Source organism: Salmo salar, chromosome 25, assembly GCF_965601325.2.
Source record: "Salmo salar chromosome 25, fSalSal1, whole genome shotgun sequence".
Taxonomy (NCBI): domain Eukaryota; kingdom Metazoa; phylum Chordata; class Actinopteri; order Salmoniformes; family Salmonidae; genus Salmo; species Salmo salar.
The window spans coordinates 7,469,310-7,492,410 of record NC_138315.1 but is presented as its reverse complement, the minus strand read 5'-3'; the positions used below and the strand labels follow the sequence as shown (position 1 = coordinate 7,492,410).

The 23,101-nt window shown below is 42.4% G+C and overlaps 1 protein-coding gene across 1 annotated transcript in view; it reads right to left on the bottom strand.

The window, feature by feature from the left end:
• spegb (striated muscle enriched protein kinase b) overlaps positions 1-23,101 on the bottom strand; it is a 131,415-nt gene that overhangs the window by 49,605 nt on the left and 58,709 nt on the right. Inside the window, exons 9-12 of the mRNA XM_014172901.3 lie at positions 17,595-17,770; positions 14,940-15,200; positions 14,443-14,601; positions 13,077-13,266 (exon numbers count right to left, since the gene is read on the bottom strand). Coding sequence (XP_014028376.3) covers positions 13,077-13,266; positions 14,443-14,601; positions 14,940-15,200; positions 17,595-17,770 — 786 coding nt within the window. The remainder of the gene's footprint in view (positions 1-13,076; positions 13,267-14,442; positions 14,602-14,939; positions 15,201-17,594; positions 17,771-23,101) is intronic.

The following is a 23,101-nucleotide window of genomic DNA, read 5'->3' as shown; positions in this document are numbered from 1 at the left end:
CTTTGGGACAAGTCTCAGAATGTCCTTGAGTGGCCCAGCCAGAGCATGGACTTGAACCTGATCGAACATCTCTGGAGAGACCTGAAAATAGCAGTGCAGCAACTCTCCCCTTCCAACCTGACAGAGCCTGAGAGGATCTGCAGAGAACTTCCGAAATACAGGTGTGCCAAGCTTGTAGCGTCATACCCAAGAAGACTCGAGGCTGTAATCACTGCCAAAGGTTCTTCAGAATACTTAAGTAAATGTGATATTTCAGTTTTTTATCATTTCGAAATTTCCAAAAATATCTAAAACCAGGTTTTACTTTGTCATTATGGGGTATTGTGAGTAGTTTTATGAGGGAAACAAACAATGTAATACATTTTAGAATAAGATTAACGAAACAAAATGTGGAAGCCAAGGGGTCTGAATACTTTCCAAATGCAGATGAAGGATCTTAATTTGACCCACTTTGCTACAGCAGGGAAATAATCCTGTAGCAACAGGAAATGTGAATTATTATGTGGATTATATTTAATTGATAATTTTTGTTGGAGTCTGACATTTTAAAGCGGAAATTACAAACTTTAGAAGCCTTTTTGTTAACACTTTACATTAAGTTGCCCCTTTTACTATGTAACTAACACAGTAATAACTGTGTAAACAGAGTAGTTACATAGTAAAACCTATGTAATTACATGTTAATAGGGTTGTTCCGGAATCATTTGTTAAACAATTCGAACAAGGAATGTGTAATTACGCATTCACTTGCTGAAGGTTATTCCACATGTGTAAATACTGATGTTATTACACATTCTCTTGCACCACTATGTAACTAATGTTTTGTAATTACACATTTGAAAGTCACCTGTGAATTACCATGTTAATAACGCAAACCAAAATATGACCTTGTTACATGTAACTACAAGGTGCCACAACCATCAAATCCACATGCAGGGTTGGGGAGTAACGGGTTACACGTATTCTGTTACATTACCAGCAAAAAATACTGTAAATCAGATTACAGATACTTTTAAAAGACTTGATGATTACTCTGAGGATTACTTTTAAATTCAGAAAGGATGTTTGAGGATTTTTTGTTGTTGACACTTCTCTGTTTTCTCAATGACATTTAAATCAGCATTGAAAAAAGGCGCACATTCAAGTTTGTTCCACCCCAGTAAGTCTGACTACAAGTCAGAGACCACTATGATGATACTCCAAATGTGTTTGATGGATCGCGGGAAAAGAGCAGGAATAGGCTTTGGCTTTCAATGGTGCGACTGCTGTCGGCATCCAAAGATTACGCAACTTGAATAAACGCTTCGAGGTAAAGATGACATGGTGTAGTCTACAGCGGTAAGGATATCACTTATTATTGATATTTACATAGCCCATTGATTTTAATCACACTGCTGCCCTCTCATTTAGTTATTTGTGCCTTACGGATTGTGGTTGTTGTGGATGACGGTTCACAAATCTAAATGTGTATTTGAACCCAATAAAGGTTCAATTAAAAAAGTTAAATCATTGTTTTTGAAACCAGTGGACAGCCAGTGAAAAATGCACTCTACGATAGCTGCATAGTGCGGATCCCAGCCTATGGAATAAAAGTGGGGCTTTTATTGCTCAATCTAATTCATGCTGATAATCTTCTTTATCCATAGGACTAATGGAGACATGATCAAACTTGCACACTTTTGATAGACTTAAAAGGGCAATCTGTAGTTGCAACATACATTTTTGGACTTATTAATGATATATATTAATGAAAAGATATAATTCAATGGTATTATTATATGCAGTAGAAAGCGATGGGTTAGAAGAAGCATACAGTATCTTGCAAAAGTATTCACCCCCTTGGCATTTTTCCTATTTTGTTTCATTACAACCTGTAATTTAAATGGATTTTTATTTGGATTACATGTAAAGGACATATACAAAATAGTACAAATTGGTGAAGTGAAATAAAAAAAAGAACTTGTTAAAAAAAAATCGGAAAAATTAAAAACGGAAAAGTGGTGCGTGCATATGTATTCACCCCCTTTGCTATGAAGCCCCTAAATAAGATCTGGTGCAACCAATTACCTTCAGAAGTCACATAATTAGTTAAATAAAGTCCACCTGTGTGCAATCTAAGTGTCACATGATCTCAGTATATATACACCTGTTCTGAAATGCCCAGAGTCTGCAACACCACCAAGCAAGAGGCATCACCAAGCAAGCGGCAATAAGAAGACCAAGGAAAACGCTGTGTGGCGCAAACCCAACACCTCTCACCACCACGAGAATACCATCCCCACAGTGAAGCATGTGGTGGCGGCATCATGTTGTGGGGATGTTTTTCATCGGCAGGGACTGGGAAACTGGTCAGAATTGAAGGAATGATGGATGGTGCTAAATAGAGGGACATTTTTGAGGGAAACCTGTTTTAGTCTTCTAGAGATTTGAGACTGGGACGGGGGTTCACCTTCCAGCAGGACAATGACCCTAAGCATACTGCTAAAGCAGCACTCAAGTGGTTTAAGGGGAAACATTTAAATGTCTTGGAATGGCCTAGTCAAAGCCAAGACCTGAATTCAATTGAGAACCTGTAGTATGACTTAAAGATTGCTGTACACCAGCGGAACCCATCCAACTTGAAGGAGCTGGAGTAGTTTTGCCTTGAAGAATGGGCAAAAATCCCTGTGGCTAGATGTGCCAAGCTTACAGAGACATACCGTCAAGAGACTTGCAGCTGTAATTGCTGCAAAAGTTGGCTATATAAAGTATTGACTTTGGGTGGGTGAATAGTTATGCACGCTCAAGTTCAGTTTTTTGGTCTTATTTCTTGTTTGTTTCACAATAAAAAAGATGTTGCATCTTCAAAGTGGTAGGCATGTTGTGTAAATCAAATGATACAAACCCCCCAAAATACATTTTAGGGGGGTGAATACTTTCACAAGCCACTGTACATAACCAACCCATAAAGTAAAATGTAACGCCCATATATGGCCAGCTATGAAAACTTTAACATTGATTTATCCTGAAATAGATTGTCTTCTTCTAAAGCCTCTTATTTTATAACCTGAGATACTTTAGTATTTTCGAAATATATTTAGCAAAGGGGGCATTGTGTTTTCAATATTGGTCAGGTTTATCAGAAGATCATCTGCAAATAAGTTTAGTTTATATTCATGTTTATCAACACTGATAGATTAGGACATTTATGCAAATGTTTTATACATTTTATTATTTCAGTTGGGAAGTTGAAAGCTTCCAAAGTTTTCAAATGAAAAGGCCAGTCAAGATGGTTGAAAGCCATCAACAGCCATTATTGGCAAATCTATATCTTATTTTTTTGTGTATTGTTTTAAACTGAAACATGTTCTTGTATTTGTTTAAAAGTGTCTATTTTTAATAACCCATGTTTAATTGATATGTATTAAGTCTGGTAAGAGTTTTGCCATTTTATTGCTTATAAATGTATTATTTTACTGTCACAATTTATAAAATGTATGAGTACAGTTGAAGTCAGAAGTTTATATACACCTTAGCCAAATACATTTAAACTCAGTTTTTCACAATTCCTGACATTTAATCCTAGTAACAATTCCCTGTCTTAGGTCAGTTAGGATCACCACTTTATTATAAGAATGTGAAATGCCAGAATAATAGTAGAGAGAATGATTTATTTCAGCTTTTATTTCTTTCATCACATTCCCAGTGGGTCAGAAGTTTACATACACTCAATTAGTATTTGGTAGCATTGCCTTTTAAATTGTTTAACTTGGGTCAAACGTTTCGCGTAGCCTTCCACAGGCTTCCTACAATAAGTTGGATGAATATTGGCACATTCCTCCTGACAGAGCTGGTGTAACTGAATCAGGTTTGTAGGCCTCCACTCTTTTTCAGTTCTGCCCACACTTTTCTTTGGGATTGAGGTCAGGGATTTGTGATGGCCACTCCAATACCTTGACTTTGTTGTCCTTAAGCCATTTTGCCACAACTTTGGAAGTATGCTTGGGGTCATTATCCATTTGGAAGACGCATTTGAGACCAAGCTTTAACTTCTTGACTGATGTCTTGACATGTTGCTTCAATATATCCACGTAATTTCCCTAACTCATGATGCCATCTATTTTGAGAAGTGCACCAGTCCCTCCTGCAGCAAAGCACCCCCACAACATGATGCTGCCACCCTTGTGCTTCACAGTTAGGATAGTGTTCTTCGGCTTGCAATCCTCCCTCTTTTTCCTCCAAACATAACGATGGTCATTATGGCCAAACAGTTAAAAAAAATTGTTTCATCAGACCAGAGGACATTTCGCCTAAAAGTATGATCTTTGTCCCCATGTGCAGTTGCAAACCGGCGTTTTTTTATGGCGGTTTTGGAGGAGTGGCTTCTTCCTTGCTGAGTGGCCTTTCAGGTTATGTCAATATAGGGCTCGTTTTACTGTGGATATAGATACTTTATACCTGTTTCCTCCAGCATCTTCACAACGTCCTTATGCTGTTGTTCAGGGATTGATTTGCACTTTTCGCACCAAAGTACGTTCATCTCTAGGAGACAGAACGCATCTCCTTCCTGAGCGGTATGACGGCTGTGTACTCCCATGGTGTTTATACTTGCGTACTATTGTTTGTACAGATGAACGTTGTACCTTCAGGTGTTTGGAAATTGCTCCCAAGGATGAACCAGACTTGTGGAGGTCTCCAATTTTTTTCTGAGGTCTTGGTTGATTTCTTTTGATTTTTTCCCTTGATGTCAAGCAAAGAGGCACTGAGTTTGAAGGTAGGCCTTGAAATACATCCACAGGTACACCTCCAATTGACTCAAATGATGTCTATTAGGCTATCAGAAGCTTCTAAAGCCATGACATCCTTTTCTGGAATTTTCCAAGCTGTTTAAAGGCACAGTCAACTTAGTGTATGTGAACTTCTGACCCACTGGAATTGTGATACAGTGAATTTTAAGTGAAATAATCTGTCTGTAAACAATTGTTGGAAAAATGACTTGTGTCATGTACAAAGTAGATGTCCTAACCGACTTGCCAAAACTATAGTTTGTTAACAAGAAATTTGTGGAGTGTTTGAAAAACGAGTTTTAATGACTCCAACCTAAGTATATATAAACTTCCGACTTCAACTGTATATAATCAGCAGGTGACTCCAGATTTTCCTGGTTGTAATATAATTGAAATAACTGTTTGATACAAGGAACTAGGAAGTACTGAATTGAGTGATATGTGGGTTGTCATTTGTGTAAATAGGGGAGCTAATTTGCCCCAAAATGTTGAATAGAATTCTATGAGAAAGCCATCTCATCCTGGTGCATTTCTACATGCGAATGTTTTAACAGCATTTAATAATTATTATTGGGTGATCTGTTTTTAGACATCATCTTTTGTCTGCTGATAATTGCTTCAGAGTTGAGTCTAAGAACCTTTAGAATCCATCCAACTGTTGTTTAATTCTGATTTATATACATTTTCATAGAAGCTTTTAAAATGGTCATTAATAGTGTTGTTTTGAATCGTTATCTTTTAAAATGATTACTAGTTTAGCATGTATTCGTTTTGTGAGAGCTGCGAGATATTAACCAGGTTTATTTGCCATTAAGCAGTACGCTTTATTTGAGTTTAACATGTAGTTGTTGGCTCTCTTCAAAAGTAAAAGGTTGTATCCCTGCTTAAGTTCCCGAAATTAAGTTAAGTTTTCTTCCTTACCTTTTATATGGGCTTTTTCTAAAAAGTGATTTACTTTTCCTTTCATTTTAATTTATGAATCAGATTTTGCCGAGTTTGAGATTATTATCCCCCTAATGTACGCCTTAAAGGCATCCCAAATGATATCCGGGGGTCGGCTTTTCTATGTCCGCTAGAGCGCATTCGTAAAGTATTCAGATCCCTTGACTTTTTTCACATTTTGGTACGTCACAGCCTCATTCTAAAATGGAATGAATAGTTTTTTCCCCCTCATCAACCAACACACAATACCCCATAATGACGAATGAAAAAACGTTTTATAATGTTTTGGCAAATTTACATATACCAAAAAAAATATATAATATTACATTTGCATAAGTATTCAAACCCTTTACTCAGTACTTTGTTGACACACCTTTGGCAGCGATTACAGCCTCAAGTATTCTTGGGTAGCGCTACAAGCTTGGCACACCTGTATCTGGCGAGTTTCTCCCATTCTCCTCCGCAGATCCTCTCAAGCTCTGTCAGGTTGGAAGGGGAGCGTCGCTGCACAGCTATTTCCAGGTCTCTCCAGAAATGTTTGATCGGGTTCAAGTCCGGGCTCTGGCTGGGCCACTCAAGGACATTCAGAGACTTGTCCCGAAGCTAGTCTTGCATTGTCTTGGCTGTGTGCTTAGGGTCGTTGTCCTATTGGAAGATGAACCTTCTCCCCAGTCTGAGGTCCTGAGCGGTATGCTGCAGGTTTTCATCAAGAATCTCTCTGTACTTTGCTCTGTTCATTTTTCTTTCGATCACGACTAGTCTCCCAGTCCCTGCTGCTGAAAAACATCCCCACAGCATGATGCTGCCACCACCATGCTTCACCGCAGAGATGGTGCCTGGTTTCCTCCAGATGTGACGCTTGGCATTCAGGCGAAAGAGTTCAATCTTGGTTTCATCAGACCAGAGAATCTTATTTCTCAAGGTCTGAGAGTCCTTTAGGTGTCTTTTGGCAAACTCTAAGTGGGCTGTCATGTGCCTTTTAATGAGGAGTGGCTTCTGTCTGACCACTCTACCATAAAGGCTCTACCTCCACTCTACCTGATAAGTGGAGTACTGCAGAGATGGTTGTCCTTCTGGAAGGTTCTCCCATCTCCACAGAGGAACTCTGGAGCTCTGTCAGAGTGACCATCGGGTTCTTGGTCTCCTCCCTGACCAAGGCCCTTCTCCCCCGATTGCTTAGTTTGGCTGGGCGGCCAGGTCTAGGAAGAGTCTTGGTGGTTTCAACCTTCTTCCATTTAAGAATTATGGCGGCCACTGTGTTATTGGGTACCTTCAATGATGCAGAAAGGTTTTGGTACCCGTCCCCAGATTGTGCCACGACACAATCCTGTCTCAGAGCTCTACAGACAATTCCTTTGACCTCATGGCTTGGTTTTTGCTCTGACATGCACTGTCAACTGTGGGACCTTCTATAGACACGGGTGTTCCTTTCCAAATAATGTCCAATCAATTGAATTTACCACAGGGGGACTCCTGTCGCATTGTAGAAACATCGCAAGGAAGCAAAGGAAACAGGAAGCATCTGAGGTTAATTTCGAGTCTCATAGCAATGGGTCTGAATACTTATGTAAAGGTATTTCAGTTTGTTTTTTATACATTTGCAAAAATGTTTTCGCTTCATCATTAGGGAAAGGGGGATACCTAGTCAGTTGTACAACTGAATGTCTTCAACCGAAATGGGTCTTCTGCATTTAACCCAACCCCTCTGAATCAGAGATGTGCGGGGGGGCTGCCATAATCAACATCCATGTCTTCGGGGGCCTGAGAACAGTGAGTTAACTGCCTTGCTCAAGGGCAGAATGACAGATTTTGATCTTGTCAGCTCGAGGATTCGATCCAGCAATGCTCTAACCACTAAGCTACCTGCTGCCCCCATTATGGGGTATTGTGTGTAGACTGATGAGGAAAACAATGAATTGAATCCATTTTAGAATACGGCTGTAAAGTAACAAAATGTGGAAAAGGGGAAGGGGTCTGAATACTTTACCGAATGCACTATATGTCTACATTTGTAATGGTAAAGGTTTGAATTTCTTTAATTTACAATTTTATTTAGGCCATTTTTAAATGTTGATGTCACGTCCTGACCAGTAAAGGGGTTATTTGTTATTGTAGTTTGGTCAGGACGTGGCAGGGGATGTTTATTTTATGTGTTTCGGGGTTTTTTGGGTCAATGTTCTATGTTAGTATATTTCTATGTTCGTTCTAGTTTTTCTATTTCTATGTTTAGTTTATTGGGTTGACCTTCAATTGGAGGCAGCTGTTCCTCGTTGCCTCTAATTGAAGGTCCTATTTAGTAGGGGTGTTTTTCCATGGGTTTTTGTGGGTAGTTGTTCCAAGTGTAGCTGTGTGCCTCACAGGACTGTTTTCTCGTCGTTGTTTTGATTAAGTGTTTATTTTGTTTTTCTTCTAAATAAAGAAGATGAGTATTCACATTCCCGCTGCGCCTTGGTCCCATCTTTACGACGAACATGACAGTTGATAATGGCAATAAAAGTTACTTTTAGATTTGTATAACTTTCATCTAGATAGAGTTTTGATTAACCACATGAAATTGATTTTGAGATATGAAGACCTTATTATAAAATAATTGATAGTGTAACATGATCGTGTGCATGTGAAAATCATAACTGGCACGCAGATCAGTAGAAATGTTACGATAACTTGGCACTCCAAATGGAAAAGGTTGCTGACCGCTGGTGTAACCTATTACTGGCAACTTCAGGAGCTTAAGGGCAGAATTTACGAAGGCCAGCAGCAGCAGGAGGTGGAGGGTCGGGAACAGTTTTTTTCTTTTGGTTAGGGTATATTGATCTCTGGCTCCCTATTTTGCAATTTGTGTCTTAACTTTTTTACCGCAGTGCTTAAAGTATCAGACAAGCTCCGTAACCTACATGTAGATAATTTTATTCTAACATAGGGTGTGTCTGTACAGTGGCTTACAGTTTGTATAATTTGATTTACACAACATGAAGATGCAAAAACATTATTTTGTGAAACAAACAAGAAATAAGACAAAAAACAGAAAACTTGAGCATGCATAACGATTCACCCCCCAAAAGGCAGTACTTTGTAGAGCCACCTTTTGCAGCAATTACAGCTGCAAGTCGATGGGGTATGTCTCTATAAGCTTGGCACATCTAGCCACAGGGATTTTTGCCCATTCTTCAAGGAAAAACTGCTCCAGCTGCTTCAAGTTGGATGGGTTCCGCTGATGTACAGCAGTATTCAATTCATACCACAGATTCCCAATTAGATTGAGGTCTGGGCTTTGACTAGGCCATTCCAAGACATTTAAATGTTTCCCCTTAAACCCCTCAAGTGTTGCTTTAGCAGTATGCTTTGGGTCATTGTCCTGCTGGAAGGTAAACCTCCATCCCGGTCTCAAATCTCTGGAAGACTGAAACAGGTTTCCCTCAAGAATATCCCTGTATTTAGCGCCATCCATCATTCTTTCAATTCTGACCAGTTTCACAGTCCCTGCCGATGAAAAACATCCCCACAGCATGATGCTGGGGATGGTGTTCTCAGGGTGATGGGAGGTGTCGGGTTTGTGCCAGACATAGTGTTTTCCTTGATGGCCAAAAAGCTCAATTTTAGTCTCATCTGACCAGAGTACGTTCTTCCATATGTTTGGGGAGTCTCCCATATGCCTTTTGGCGAACACCAATTTCTTTCTTTAAGCAATGGCTTTTTTCTGGCCAATCTTCTGTAAAGCCCAGCTCTGTGGAGTGTACGGCTTAAAGTGGTCCTATGGACTCCAATTTCCGCTGTGGAGCATTGCTGCTCCTTCAGGGTTATCTTTGGTCTCTTTGTTGCCTCTCTGATTAATGCCCTCCTTGCCTGGCCCGTGAGGTTTGGTGGGCGGCCCGCTCTTGGCAGGTTTGTTGTGGTGCCATATTCTTTCACATTTTTTTATAATGAATTTAATAGTGCTCCGTGGGATGTTCAAACATTCAGACATTTTTTTAGAACCCAGCCCTGATCTGTACTTCTCTACGACTTTGCCCCTGACTTTTTTGCCGAGCTCCTTGGTCTTCATATTGCCGCTTGCTTGGTGGTGCCTCTTGCTTCGTGGTGTTGCAGACTCTGGGGCATTTCAGAACAGGTGTATATATACTGAGATCATGTGACACTTAGATTGCACACAGGTGGACTTTATTTAACTAATTATGTGACTTATGAAGGTAATTGGTTGCACCAGATCTTATTTAGGGGCTTCATAGCAAAGGGGGTGAATACCTATGCACGCACCACTTTTCCATTTACATTTTTTTTTTAGATTTTATAAAAAAAGTAATTTTTTTGAATTTCACTTCACCAATTTGGACTATTTTGTGTATGTCCTTTACATGAAATCCAAATAAAATCAATTTAAATTACAGGTTGTAATGCAACAAAATAGGAAAAACGCCAAGGGGGTGAATACTTTTGGAAGAAAAATACGCGCTTTCAAGTTTCGACCAATCGATTGGTTGAAAGACCAATCGACTCTCGGTCGACCAATATTATTATTTATTTTTTTGTCAGGAACAGCCCTACTGTACCATGTATTTCATTGTCATCGGCTATTTCTAGCATTACTTCCTGGAGAAGAACAATTACTTGTGGACAATAGTCTAGACTGTATTGTGAGGAGGGGGAAGGAATATTGTCTCAATTTACAAATAAACTTGTCTTGGGCATCACTGTCTATAGCCTATTGTGCTTATCTGTTTTTTCCTCTATTGCTCCTCAAGGCACTGGGCTCTCTTTCAACTAAAAAGCTTTCCTGCAGCCTGTTCAGGGCTTCATTAGCACTTGTGAACTCCATTCTCTGTGTTCCCTTCCATACCCACAGTACTGCTGGGAATTGGATTTGAGACTTGACTCCTTTTTCCTCCAGTGAACGTCTAATCGGAATGAATTGCTTGCGTTTTTTCTCATCCTGGATGGCAGGTCCTGGAAGAATCGAATGGACTGGCCCTGGACCTTGATCTCCTTTTCACCATGTGCCCTCAGAATGTTGACTTTGGTCTGATAGTTCAACATCTTAAAGGTTACCATGCAAGGGTATTGTGCGTTTTCTCCTTCATGCCCACACCTGATTCTCTGGTGATACATCCATGCCAAGCTCGTCCGATATCAGCTTAATCAATTAGATGGAAAGGTTCCCTGCTTTCCTCGTCTTCCGGTAGGGACCATATTCTCATATTATTTTGTCTCGATCTGTTTTCTAGCTGATCCAGTTCATCTTCTAAAGTTTGCACCATTGTTTCCAGAAGGTCCATTTTGTTGTGTTTTCGCCCACACTCCGCCCTGTACATGCATATCTGGCACGATAGACTACATTCCTTTCAAGCAAATCTACATTTTTAACAACAGATTGTTTGTTTTGGTGAGCATTCAGAGTATTTTATCGATGTTTTCCTGGATTTCCTTCAGCTGTCCATTGCTCTCATTTGCATCTAATAGTTAGTAGGTTTGAAGGTTTGAGTCTCAGCATCGTTTTACTCAAAGACTGTTTCACTTTTGTGTATATCTGACCACTCACTCTCTCCTGGTTGCTTGGGGATATATTTATTTAGGGATTTTAAAGGGTTAATTTAAACTATGTTGTCTGGCTTCTACATATATTCACAGTTTAGGCGGTACATCACCGAGCTACTATCTCCCCATGCATCCTAATGGTACGCACATGTAACTACAAAGTAATTAAAATGGCACTTCACTTTACATTAAGTACATTGTAAATACATGTATATCCCTTGTAATTAGAGAGTTGGTTGTTAAATATTGCTTAATTGTAAATACACTGTAAACTAAAGGGTTAAACTTAATGTTCTCCTGTCTCTTAATTTCTCCTGGTTAGCCTATTGTCTGCAAAGGTTGTTACATTGTAACCACATAGTAATTACAGAGGTTACACCCTACTGGGTTTCACTTTACTTTAAGTTGCTTGATCCTGAGTAGCTACATGAGAATTACAAGTATATCCTATGTAAGTACATTGTTCTTACATTACACTTGATTCGGTATGGCCTTTGAGCCAGGTCATAACATAGAAATAAACTAATTGAAAATGACCGGTAGTTAATAACAGGGGGTGCCTTGTTACAATTGTTGTTACCAGGTCCTGGCCTATTAATCAACCCTGGTATTGCATGTGGATTCGATGCTAGTGACACCTTGTAGTTATAAATAATAAGGTCATATATTGGTTTGACTTATTAACATGGTAGTTCACACATGACTTCCAAATGTTTAATTACAAACATTACTTAATGTTGAACAAGAAAATGTTTATCCCGTCAGAGTCTAAGCCTTATCTAAGCGCTTTGAAGCATAAAAACATATCTAAAAAATATTTGATAAATAATTTTTGGTCTTACTGCTATTAGCCCATACAAACACATTGAATAACAGATTCACTGCATGGAACAGATAGTCCCCCAAAAATAACCAAAGGAAGTTTGTTTTTGAAGTTTCTCTGCTATATATGAGAGATGTAAGAACGATCAGGAAACATTATTTTTTTTTATATGTATTTAACGCCATATTTTTGGCATTAAACAGTCTCCATATATACTGTACTTCCATTCATTTTGGTACCGGGGGACCTTCAGATGAGTTTTGTGAAGCCTGTGGGCGTTGTAGAGCAAAACATGTTCGTAAGCGTATATAGCCCAAGCGGTTTGGACGCTACAGACAGAAGTTGGTAGATTGGCTGAACTGACTTCAGACGAGTCTCCTAACACTTGTGGAGGTCGTATATCAAAACGGAGAATACCGTCGTGTTCGTGACCGTCTCATCTTTCCGTAGAGGGTTCGGACTCCACACACAATTTTGTCTCATGGTCTGACAAACACCGCTCTAGCTCTGTCACCTTTCACCACAGATTTGGAAGTGCGACATAAGCAGATGCGATGGATTTAGATGTATCCTATGAAAAAAAACATCTCTACCTTAAACGGACAGATTTTTATTTGAAATGTTGTATTATGGTAATTACATTTCCGTGGGGGCTCGGACATTGACTTTAGGGGATTAATAAAATCAGGAGTTACAACTGTGGAATAACCAACAACTGAATGTGTAATTACACATTCCTTGTTCCAATTGTGTAATAAATTATTCCTCAACAACCCTATTACCATGTGATTACATAGTAAAACCTATGTAACTACTATATTGTAAACAGTTATTACTGTGTTAGTTGCATAGTAATAGGGACAACGTAATGTAAAGTGTTATCGCCTTTCTAAACTTTGATACACTACAAGTTTGCATTTCCTGCACTGCAGAAAAATTCTCAGAAACAAAAGAGTGATCAAATTAAGATCTTAAATCTGTACGGTGAGGACTGTAGGTGATAAGTGTGTACCTACATTTGAGATGAGATAGCAGGTCTGGGCTCCTGGACATAGAGCTCAGCGGAGCTCTCGGCGTCACCATGTGGATTGCGAGCGATGACCGTGTAAAAGCCCTCGTCCTCATTGGTGACATGAGAGATGATGAGGGAGTGACGACCTCCCTCTTGTAAGATGCGCACATCATCGCTCTCTACCAGTGTATGGTCTGAGGAGAGAAGAGGACATACAGACATCGTCTCCATAGTGATTTAATTTGCAAAACCTTCAAATTGTACATGCTGCAAACAAGTATAACATCAGTAATGTAACAATGTGCACCTGCACTGTCAATGTAGATGTAAATATACGGGTCCATACATGATTACATTGACCCCGAACAACCGTGTAAACTACTGTATGCTCTTGAATAGCAATAAGAGCTAATTTGGTGGTAAACTAGCCTGGTCCCATCTGTGTTGTGCTGTATATTTATATCTCCATTGACAGTGCAGGTACCGTAATTTCCGGACTATTAAGCGCACCTGAATATAAGCCGCACCCACTGAATTTATTTCTATTTTTTTTACATAAATAAGCCGCACATGTCTATAAGCCACAGGTGCCTACCGGTACTTTGAAACAAATGAACTTTACACAGGCTTTAACGAAACACGGCTTGTAACAAAAACAAATTGGCTTTAACGAAACACAGCTTGTAACAAAAAATAAAAAATTAGCAGTAAGCTAATTTAGTTGTCTTTTTGCACTGAGTCAATTCCTCACGCTGCTGGTTCCAACGTCTTATCAACGACTCATTAAGACCAAGCTCCCGTGCAGCAGCTCCATTTCCTTTTCCAACAGCCAGATTAATCGCCTTCAACTTGAAAGCTGCATCATATGCATTTCTCCGTGTCTTTGCCATGATGAGGGTGACAAAATGAGTACCGTAATCAGAATGATGGGAAGTTTGAGAGCGCTCGATTTAATCTAAACAGTAAACAAAAAAGTTGTTTGACCTTAACCCGTTCGGCAATTTCATTGGTCTAATGAAAGCTTCATGCCGCCAAAAAAACTGAGCACGTCACAGAATGGTTTTTTTTTGAGAAAAAAAATTGAAAGCGGGAAAAATCCATATATTAGCCGCGTCATTGTTTAAGCCGCGAGGTTCAAAACCTGGGAAAAAAGTTGCGGCTTATAGTCCGGAATTTACGGTACACATTGTTACACAGTAATTACTACTGTTATACTTGTTTGCAGTATGCACAATTATAAGGTTTTGCCAATACAATCACTATGGAGACAATGGCTGTTTGTCCTCCTATGGTTATTGTCATGTTTGGCTACACAGCACAAACAGATCTGGGACCAGGCTAGGTGAACATAATGAAAATGGTTCTCCTACCGAAATGTCCCCAGCTGACTCTGGGAGGTGGTGTTCCGCTGACCTTGCAGTCAAAGCGGGCATTACGGCCCTCGATCACCTCTAAGACGTCCAGTTTACGGGTGAATAGGGGCTCGATGGAGGGAATGACTTTGAGTTGGCCACTCGAGGTCAGTTCCTCTAAAATGAAACAAGGCCAAAGTAAAGCAACGAACTTGAAAATGAAGTTGAAAAGGAAAAGAAAGCAAAAAAATGTACAATACCGGTTTTATTAATTCAATGGTCATTCAACTTATTTCAAGAGCAACAATTTGATTCTGGGAAGTTGATGACTTGTACTTAACTACACATTTATTCATCTATATAGTGTATATACCAAGATTAAAAGTGTTTTTAAGAAAGAGGAAACGTTTGGTTATTCTACCAACATGAATGAAAATGAAGAGCATGACTTCTTGCAAGACCTCAGAGATGAAGAGAACAAGTGAAGCGGGTGACAAGTGCAGTTAAGAGTTCACCTTTTGCCGAGGTCAGCTTGCACGTATACATGCCGCTGTCATCCTCATGCACTGAGTTGAGGAGCAGCCTGCACCTCTTCCCATCAAAATGCATTTTGCAGTTGAGCAGAGCCGGCTGGATCAGCTTCCCGTCTGCTAGCCAATCGACGTCCGTGTCCAGTGGTCCAATTACGTGGCACTCAAACATGACTGTCTCGCCAGCATCCGCCGTAATGTCCGTCACTGGACGGATGATGGCGAGGCCTGGCTCCACCGGGGGCACTAGGGGATGCACAGGACAGGAGTTAATATTCTGTCAATCCTGTTTCATGTTCGTTATCTGTCAGTCTGCAGAGTTAAATTTACTAAAAGGTATTTAAAATATCACCTGCGTTTTCAAAGCGGGGGAATATGCGTTTTCAGAGGGGGGAATAATACCTCACGCATTTTAGTTTTATAAGGCATTATAGTCAATGATCTATATAACATTATAAAGGATGTTGTAATGAATGACATGAGTTTATAGCTTTTTACTACACTTATTACTATGTTTTAGTCAGTGTTATAACATAAGTGCGTCATAATGCATGACAATCAATGTAATAAGGCATTGTATGTACAGTTGAAGTCGGAAGTTTACATACACCTTAGCCAAATATATTTAAACTGAAGGCCCATCCGCTAGCCTGCTAGCTTTCTAGAGCATATCGGACAGTTAGCTGAAGAGGTCCATCAGCCAATTTCTTGGGCTACAATACCTATTTTGCTAATTGGACTGGACCCTTTTACTGCCTACACGGAGCACTGCTGATCCATCACGACTGGTCTGCCAACGTTATCGTCTGAGGGGGCTACAACAGACACTTCCATCACGACGTCCCCCTAAGGCCCTTCTGCCAGCCTGCTAGCCCCAGCCCGTTAGCTGTCTGAATCGCGTGTCTGCAGCTCGCCTAGCTACTCACTGGTCCCTATGATCACTCGGCTACGCATGCCAATCCCCAATGTCAATATGTCTTGTCCATTGCTGTTTGGTTAGCGATTATTGTCTAATTTCACTGTAGAGCCTCCAGCCCTGCACAATATGCCTTAGCTAGCCCTTTTGTTCCACCTCCCACACATGCAGTGACCTCACCTGGTTTAAATGGTGTCTCTAGAGACAAAACCTCTCTCATCGTCACTCAATGCCTAGGTTTACCTCCACTGTATTCACATCCTACCATAGCCTTGGCTGTACATTATGCCTTGAATCTATTCTTCTGCGCACAGAAACCAGTTCCTTTTACTCTCTCTTCCGAACACACTACATTACCAGTTCTTATAGCCAGTTCTATTTCACACCAAAGCATCCTTCTCTCATGCTGCCAAACATACCCTCGTAAAACTGACTATCCTACCGATCCTTGACTTCGGCGATGTCATTTACAAAATAGCCTCCAACACTCTACTCAGCAAATTGAATGTAGTCTTTCACAGTACCATCCGTTTTGTCACCTAATCCACATATACTATCCACCACTGTGACCTGTATGCTCTCGTTGGCTGGCCCTTGCTTCATATTCGTCGCCAAACCCACTGGCTCCAGGTCATCTATAAGTCTTTGCTAGGTAAAGCCCCGCCTTATCTCAGCTCACTGGTCACCATAGCAGCATCCACCCGTAGCACACGCTCCAGCAGGTATATTTCACTGGTCACCCCCAAAACCAATTCCTCCTTTGGCCGCCTTTCCTTCCAGTTCTCTGCTGCCAATGACTGGAACGAATTGCAAAAATCACTGAAGCTGGAGACTCACATCTCCCTCACTAACTTTAAGCATCAGCTGTCAGAGCAGCTCACAGATCATTGCACCTGTACATAGCCCATCTGTAAATAGCCCATCCAACTACCTCATCCCCATATTGTTATTCATTTTTTTTGCTTCTTTGCACCCCAGTATCTTTACTTGCACATTCATCTTCTGCACACCAATCGCTCCAGTGTTAATTGCTAAATTGTAATTACTTGGCAACTACAGCCTATTTATTGCCTTACATCCCTAATCTTACCTCATTTGCACACACTGTTTATAGATTATTTTCTATTGTGTTATTGACTGTACATTTGTTTATTCCATGTGTAACTCTGTGTTGTTGTTATTGTCGCACTGCTTTGCTTTATCTTGGCCAGGTCGCAGTTGTAAATGAGAACTTGTTCTCAATTGGCCTACCTGGTTATATAAAGGTGAAATAAATTTAAAAAACACCTCCAATTGACTGAAATGATGTCAATTAGCCTAACAGAAGCTTCTAAAGCTATGACATCATTTTCTGGAATTTTCCAAGCTGTTTAAAGGCACAGTCAACTTAGTGTATGTAAACTTCTGACCCACTGGAATTGTGATACAGTGAATTATACGTGAAATAATCTGTCTGTAAACAATTGTTGGAAAAATGACTTGTGTCATGCTTAAAGTAGATGTCCTAACCAACTTGCCAAAACTATAGTTTGTTAACAAGAAACTTGTGGAGTGGTTGAAAAACGAGTTTTAATGACTCCAACCTAAGTATATGTAAACTTCCTACTTCAACTGTACATACAGTAGCTCACACAAATTGTTATCCAATCTTACGTATTATTTGATTGTCTTACAGCAAAGAGAGGAATTGAAAATAGAAAACACAACCAATTACTGTACTGTACCTTTCACTTCCAGTTTGCATTCACATTGCTTTGTTCCATACTCGTTGATGATCTTGCAGGTGTACACTCCTGTGTCCAACTTCTGAGCTGAGATGATGGTCATTTCAAAAGTGCCGTCCTCAGTCTCACGCACGGTGTGGCGCAAGTCTGTTTTTATCGTCATCCTGTCCCTCAGCCTGAACCAAGGGAGAGTTCTATATTTAAAAATGTTTTGCAATGTTTCCAGATGTATTACAATGTACTGTGAACTACAGTATATTGGTTTCATAAAGATAACATGTAAATGTATTACAGAAACCTAGCAACCATTGTCTTGCCAATGTGAACCTTGACAACGTGGAGCATGCACAAAACACTAATGCCAAGATATGTGTGACTAGTGTTTTTTTGAAAATAGCTTCTATTTGACTCAAAATTCCATGACGTACAGTAAGGCATTGTTGACAGAATAGATGTTCAATGCAAGATTAACATAATTCAGCAATAATAATATAAATTACATTTCTTGGTAGTCCAAAAAATATTGCTATCTGGCTGGTAGATTGTTTGCTGCCGCCACCCATTCGGGATGCACTGTTTCAGTTTCAATGACTCAATATTTTGAAAAAAATTACTGTAAGACTAGGAATGTCAATACAATCAAACTAGCAAGGGCAATGATCACAAGTCAGTCATTACGTGGCTAATAGGCTAGTGCATGTGTCTAACACAAGGCTTAAAGGCTGAATAGGAAACACAAGCACGCAGCAGAGGGAAAGTGTACAGACACATGCCACAGTCTGTTATGCGGAGTGGAACAGGGGAACCCAAGAACAGACTCAGACGAAGAAACTGTGACAAAGTAACCAAGGTATTTATTGGAACACAGGGGAAGATGGAGTCCAGGTCAGGGATAGCTCAGGCGGGTTGCTGGAGATCAGGTGCTGAGGCTGAGGCTGGAGTGAGAGGGGTTGAGACAAGGTAAGCAGGTCCGGGGGGAATCCAAGGGAGTAGTAGAGTGGGGGATCCAGGACAGAGTAATAGGATGACGAGACGTGGAACAGGAGACAAAGACCAGAGTCAGAGCAGGCAGAACTGTAGCGGATAGGAAAACAGCGTCAGGCAGGGAAACAGACAGATAGGGAGGCACCCAGCAGCACTCCTCAGGCCCATATCCCTCCCAGTCCACCAGGTACTGCCAGCCGTGACCCCGACGAGGGGGTGGAGGAGGGTGGAGGGGGTGGAGGAGATGCTGCAGGAGGAGACAGGGGACTGGAGCAGACAGGTTTAATCAGGGACACATGGAAGGTGGGGTGGATCATAAGTGAGTCTGGGAGTTTCAGGTGCACAGCAGAGGGGTTAATGACACGGTCGATTTCAAAGGGACCAATGAAGTGGGGGGAAAGTTTATTTGATGCTACCTTCAATGGCAGGTCCTTCGATGAGAGCCATACCTTTTGACCCTGGGTATAGACTGGAGCTGAGGCCCGGCGATGGTTAGCTTGGGACTGGGTCCTCAGCCCAGGCCTTCCTCCAGGTACGGTGACAACAGTGCAGATGGTCCTGTACAGAGGGAACCGCAACCTCAACCTCTTGGGCGGGGAACAAGAGGGGTTGGTAACCCAGAGCACACTCGAAGGGTGACATACCTGACGAGGCGTTGGTGAGAGTGTTGTGGGCATATTCAACCCAGGGTAGCTGAGTGCTCCAGGAGGAAGGGTTGGCAGAGGTCACGCAGCATAGGGCAGACTCCATCTCTTGGTTGGCCCGGTCGGTCTGGCCGTTGGTCTGGGGGTGATATCCAGAAGAAAGACTGACATTGATACCAAGAGCTGAACAGAAGGATCTCCATACCTGGGAGGTAAACTGGGGTCCTCTGTCTGAAATGATGTCAGTGGGGATGCCATGTAGACGAAATACATGGCATACAAACAGGTCCGCAGTCTTTCTGGAGGACGGTAGCTTGGAGAGGGGAATGAAGTGAGCCATTTTGGAAAACCTGTCAATAATGGTGAGGATGACAGAGTTACCGTTAGATGGGTGAAGGCCAGTGACGAAGTCCAGAGCTATGTGTGACCAGGGGAGACTGGGTATAGGAAGATGGCGGAGCAGACTGGAAGTGGGTTTAGTGGAGATTTTGTTCCGGGCACAAACCGTACAGGCTGAGACACACTCCCAGACATCTCTCTACATTGTGGGTCACCAAAAGCGCTGACGCAGGAAGGCAAGGGTCCGGTTCATACCAGGGTGACAGGTGAGGAAGGTAGAATGGCACCCCTGAAGAACATCAGAGTGAACACAATCTGGAACAAACAGAGCATTAGTAGGACCGTTACCAGGGTCAGCCTGGTTCTGCTGAGCCTGGAGGATATGGGACTCGATCGCCCAGGTGACGACGGCAACGATGCAGGTGGATGGCACAATGGCTTCTGGCTTGGTACCCGTGTTGTCGGTGGTGAACTGGCCAGAGAGGGCATCAGGCTTGGTATTCTTCGAACCAGGGCAATAAGTGAGTGTGAAATTTAATCGACCGAAGAACAAGGCCCACTTGGCTTGCCGGGAGGTCAGACGTTTGGCGGTCTAGACGTAGAATAGGTTTTTATAGTCAGTCCACACAATGAAGGGGGTTACAGTGCCCTTCAGTCAGTGACGCCATTCCTCCAGAGCCAGCTTAACTGCCAGGAGTTCCTGATTACCGATGTCAAAATTCCTCTCTGCAGGTGAGAGCTTACGGGAAAAGAATGCACATGGGTGGACCTTCTGATCAGAGGGGGAATGTTGAGACAGAACAGCACCTACACCGGTGTCAGTGGAGTCCACCTCCACGATGAACTGGAGTTCTGGGTCGGGCTGAGTAAGGACCGGAGCGGAGGTGAAGCGACGCTTGAGTTCCAGGAAAGCTGCCTCTGCCTCAGGAGTCCAGTGGAACGGAGGGGAGGTGAGAGTGGTGAGAGGTGCTGCTAGACGGCTGTAGCTGCGGATGAAACATCTAAAAAAGTGCAAATCCCAGGAAACGCTGTAACTGCTTCAGGTTGGAGGGCGCAGGCCACTCTGTGACTGCCATGATCTTGGCGGGGTCCATACGTAACTGTCCCTGTGCAATAATATAACACAGGAAAGACATTGTGGCAGCATGGAACTCACATTTTTCAGCTTTAACAAAAAGCTTATTCTCCAACAGCCGTTGAAGAACTTGGTGAAAGTGTTGCTGGTGAGCCTCAGGATCCTTGGAAAAATCAGGATGTAATCTAAACAGACAAAAACGAGGCGTCCAATCACATCCCTTAGCACGTCATTGACTAGGTTCTGGAAAACATCAGGGGTGTTAGTAAGACCAAAAAGCATGACCAAATACTCAAAGTGACCCAGTGGTGTGTTGAACGCAGTCTTCCACTGGTCCCCCTCTCTTATACGGACAAGGTGGTAGGCATTCCGGAGGTCGAGTTTGGTAAACACTGTGGCACCATGGAGGGAGGCAAAAGCAGAGCTGATGAGTGGCAAGGGGTACTTCTTAACAATTATATTATTCAGTCCACAGAAGTCCATGCATGGCCTCAGTGACCCATCCTTCTTCTTCACAAAGAAAAATCCAGCACCCACCGGGGAGGAAGATGGCTTGATAAGTCCTGCAGCCAGAGAATCCTGGATGTAACTCTCCATAGCCTCTTGCTCGGGATGAGAGAGGTTAAACAACCGGCTACTGGGGAGAGGAGCCCCAGGCTGGAGGTTAATGGCGCAGTCGTACGGGCAATGAGGCGGCAGCAACAGGGCATTGTGCTTGCTGAACACAAGAGCTAGATTGTGATACTCGGGAGGAACTGATGACAGGTCCGGAGATGAAGCAGATGATTGAGACATGCAACCTTATCTACCCTCTCCCTCCGTACGCTCACAGTGACGGTTGTCGATGCGGATAGCGAGAGAGATAACTTCATCAAGTCTATCAGGCTCATCCCTGGACACCAACTCATCCTTGAGGGTCTCAGTGAGCGCGTTCCAGAATGCTCCCTAAAGGGCGTCCTCATTCCAGCCACTCTCAGAGGCGAGGGTGCAAACCTCACATGCCATCTCAGCAACACTATGGGGGCCTTGACGGAAAGACGTGTCGTTTAGCGGCATTCTTACCGCAGAGCGGGTGGTCGAAGACTTTCTTCATCTCCTCCGTGAATCTGGAGTAGGAGAAGCAGATGGGGGACTGTCTCTCCCACACCGCCGTGGCCCAGGAAAGGAAATCTTGGCCTGTTCGCTAGCATATCAGTTGGGTGTTGCTCAAATACTAGTGAATATTGTACTAAAAAGACTCTGCAAGCTCCGAGGTTGCCATCGTAGCGCTCGGGAGTCGGAACAAATGGCTCTCGTGGCGGAGAAGGACTTGGGACGGGTTGTGAGCTCTGGGCGAAGGTTCGACCCTGTAGGTCAGACAGGCTCTGGTGAAAACTCCTTGATGTGCTCCAGAAGGGCTTTCAGGGCTTGGTCATGTTGCTCGAGCAGGGCGCCTTGGCCAGCGAGAGTTTGGTGGAGAGTAGGAGAGTCTGCTGGGTTCTTGGCCAGATCGTACTGTTACGCGGAGTAGAACATGGGAACCCAAGAGCAGACTCAGACGAGGAAACTGGGATGAAGTAACCAAGGTATTTATTGGAACACAGGGGGAAGATGGAGTGCAGGTCAGGGGAAGCTCGGGCGTGTTGCTGGAGATCAGGTGCGGAGGGTGAGGCTGGAGCGAGAGGGTTTGAGACAGGGTAAGCAGGTCCGGGGGGGAATCCAAGGGAGTAGTAAAGTGGGAGATCCAGGACAGAGTAACAGGATGACGAGATGTGGGACAGGGACCAGAGTCAGAGCGGGCAGAACTGTAGCGGATAGGAAAACAGGCACAGCAGGGTAACAGGATCTGAATAGTAACAAAAGCTAGAAGCGTAGACTGACTGAGCAGAGATTACGATCTGGCAGTGTGGAAGTGGCAGGACTGAGTATTTGTAGAGGTCTTGATTATGGAACGGGTTGCAGCTAGTGTGGATCTGCTCTGACTCCAGCACACCTGTCTCCGCCCACACACACGCGCACACACGCGCACGCACACACACACACACACACACACACACACACACACACACACACACACACACACACACACACACACACACACACACACACACACACACACACACACACACACACACAGAGAGAGAGGGAGATAGCACAGGGGGGATGTGGCGGCAGGTCAAGGAGACACTGGATGGGCATTAGAGGGGGTGGCAGGAGCAGATGTGACACAGTCCTAGCTAGGCTACTAAAATGTTGCAATCAGGCTTTGGTTTTTAAAGCTTGACAATGAATAACCAAAAAGCAAAACCTGCAACAAAACACAATGCAAAAGAGAAACATGTAGGCAACATTTGAGCAGGTCCTAGGTATGCTATTCAACTACAATATATTTTGAGTGCACCATACAGAAATGCATCTATGCAGTGCAAAAAAAATGTAAACATGTTTTAAAGTTTAAATGTTACAACAACCTATACGTTTTTGTT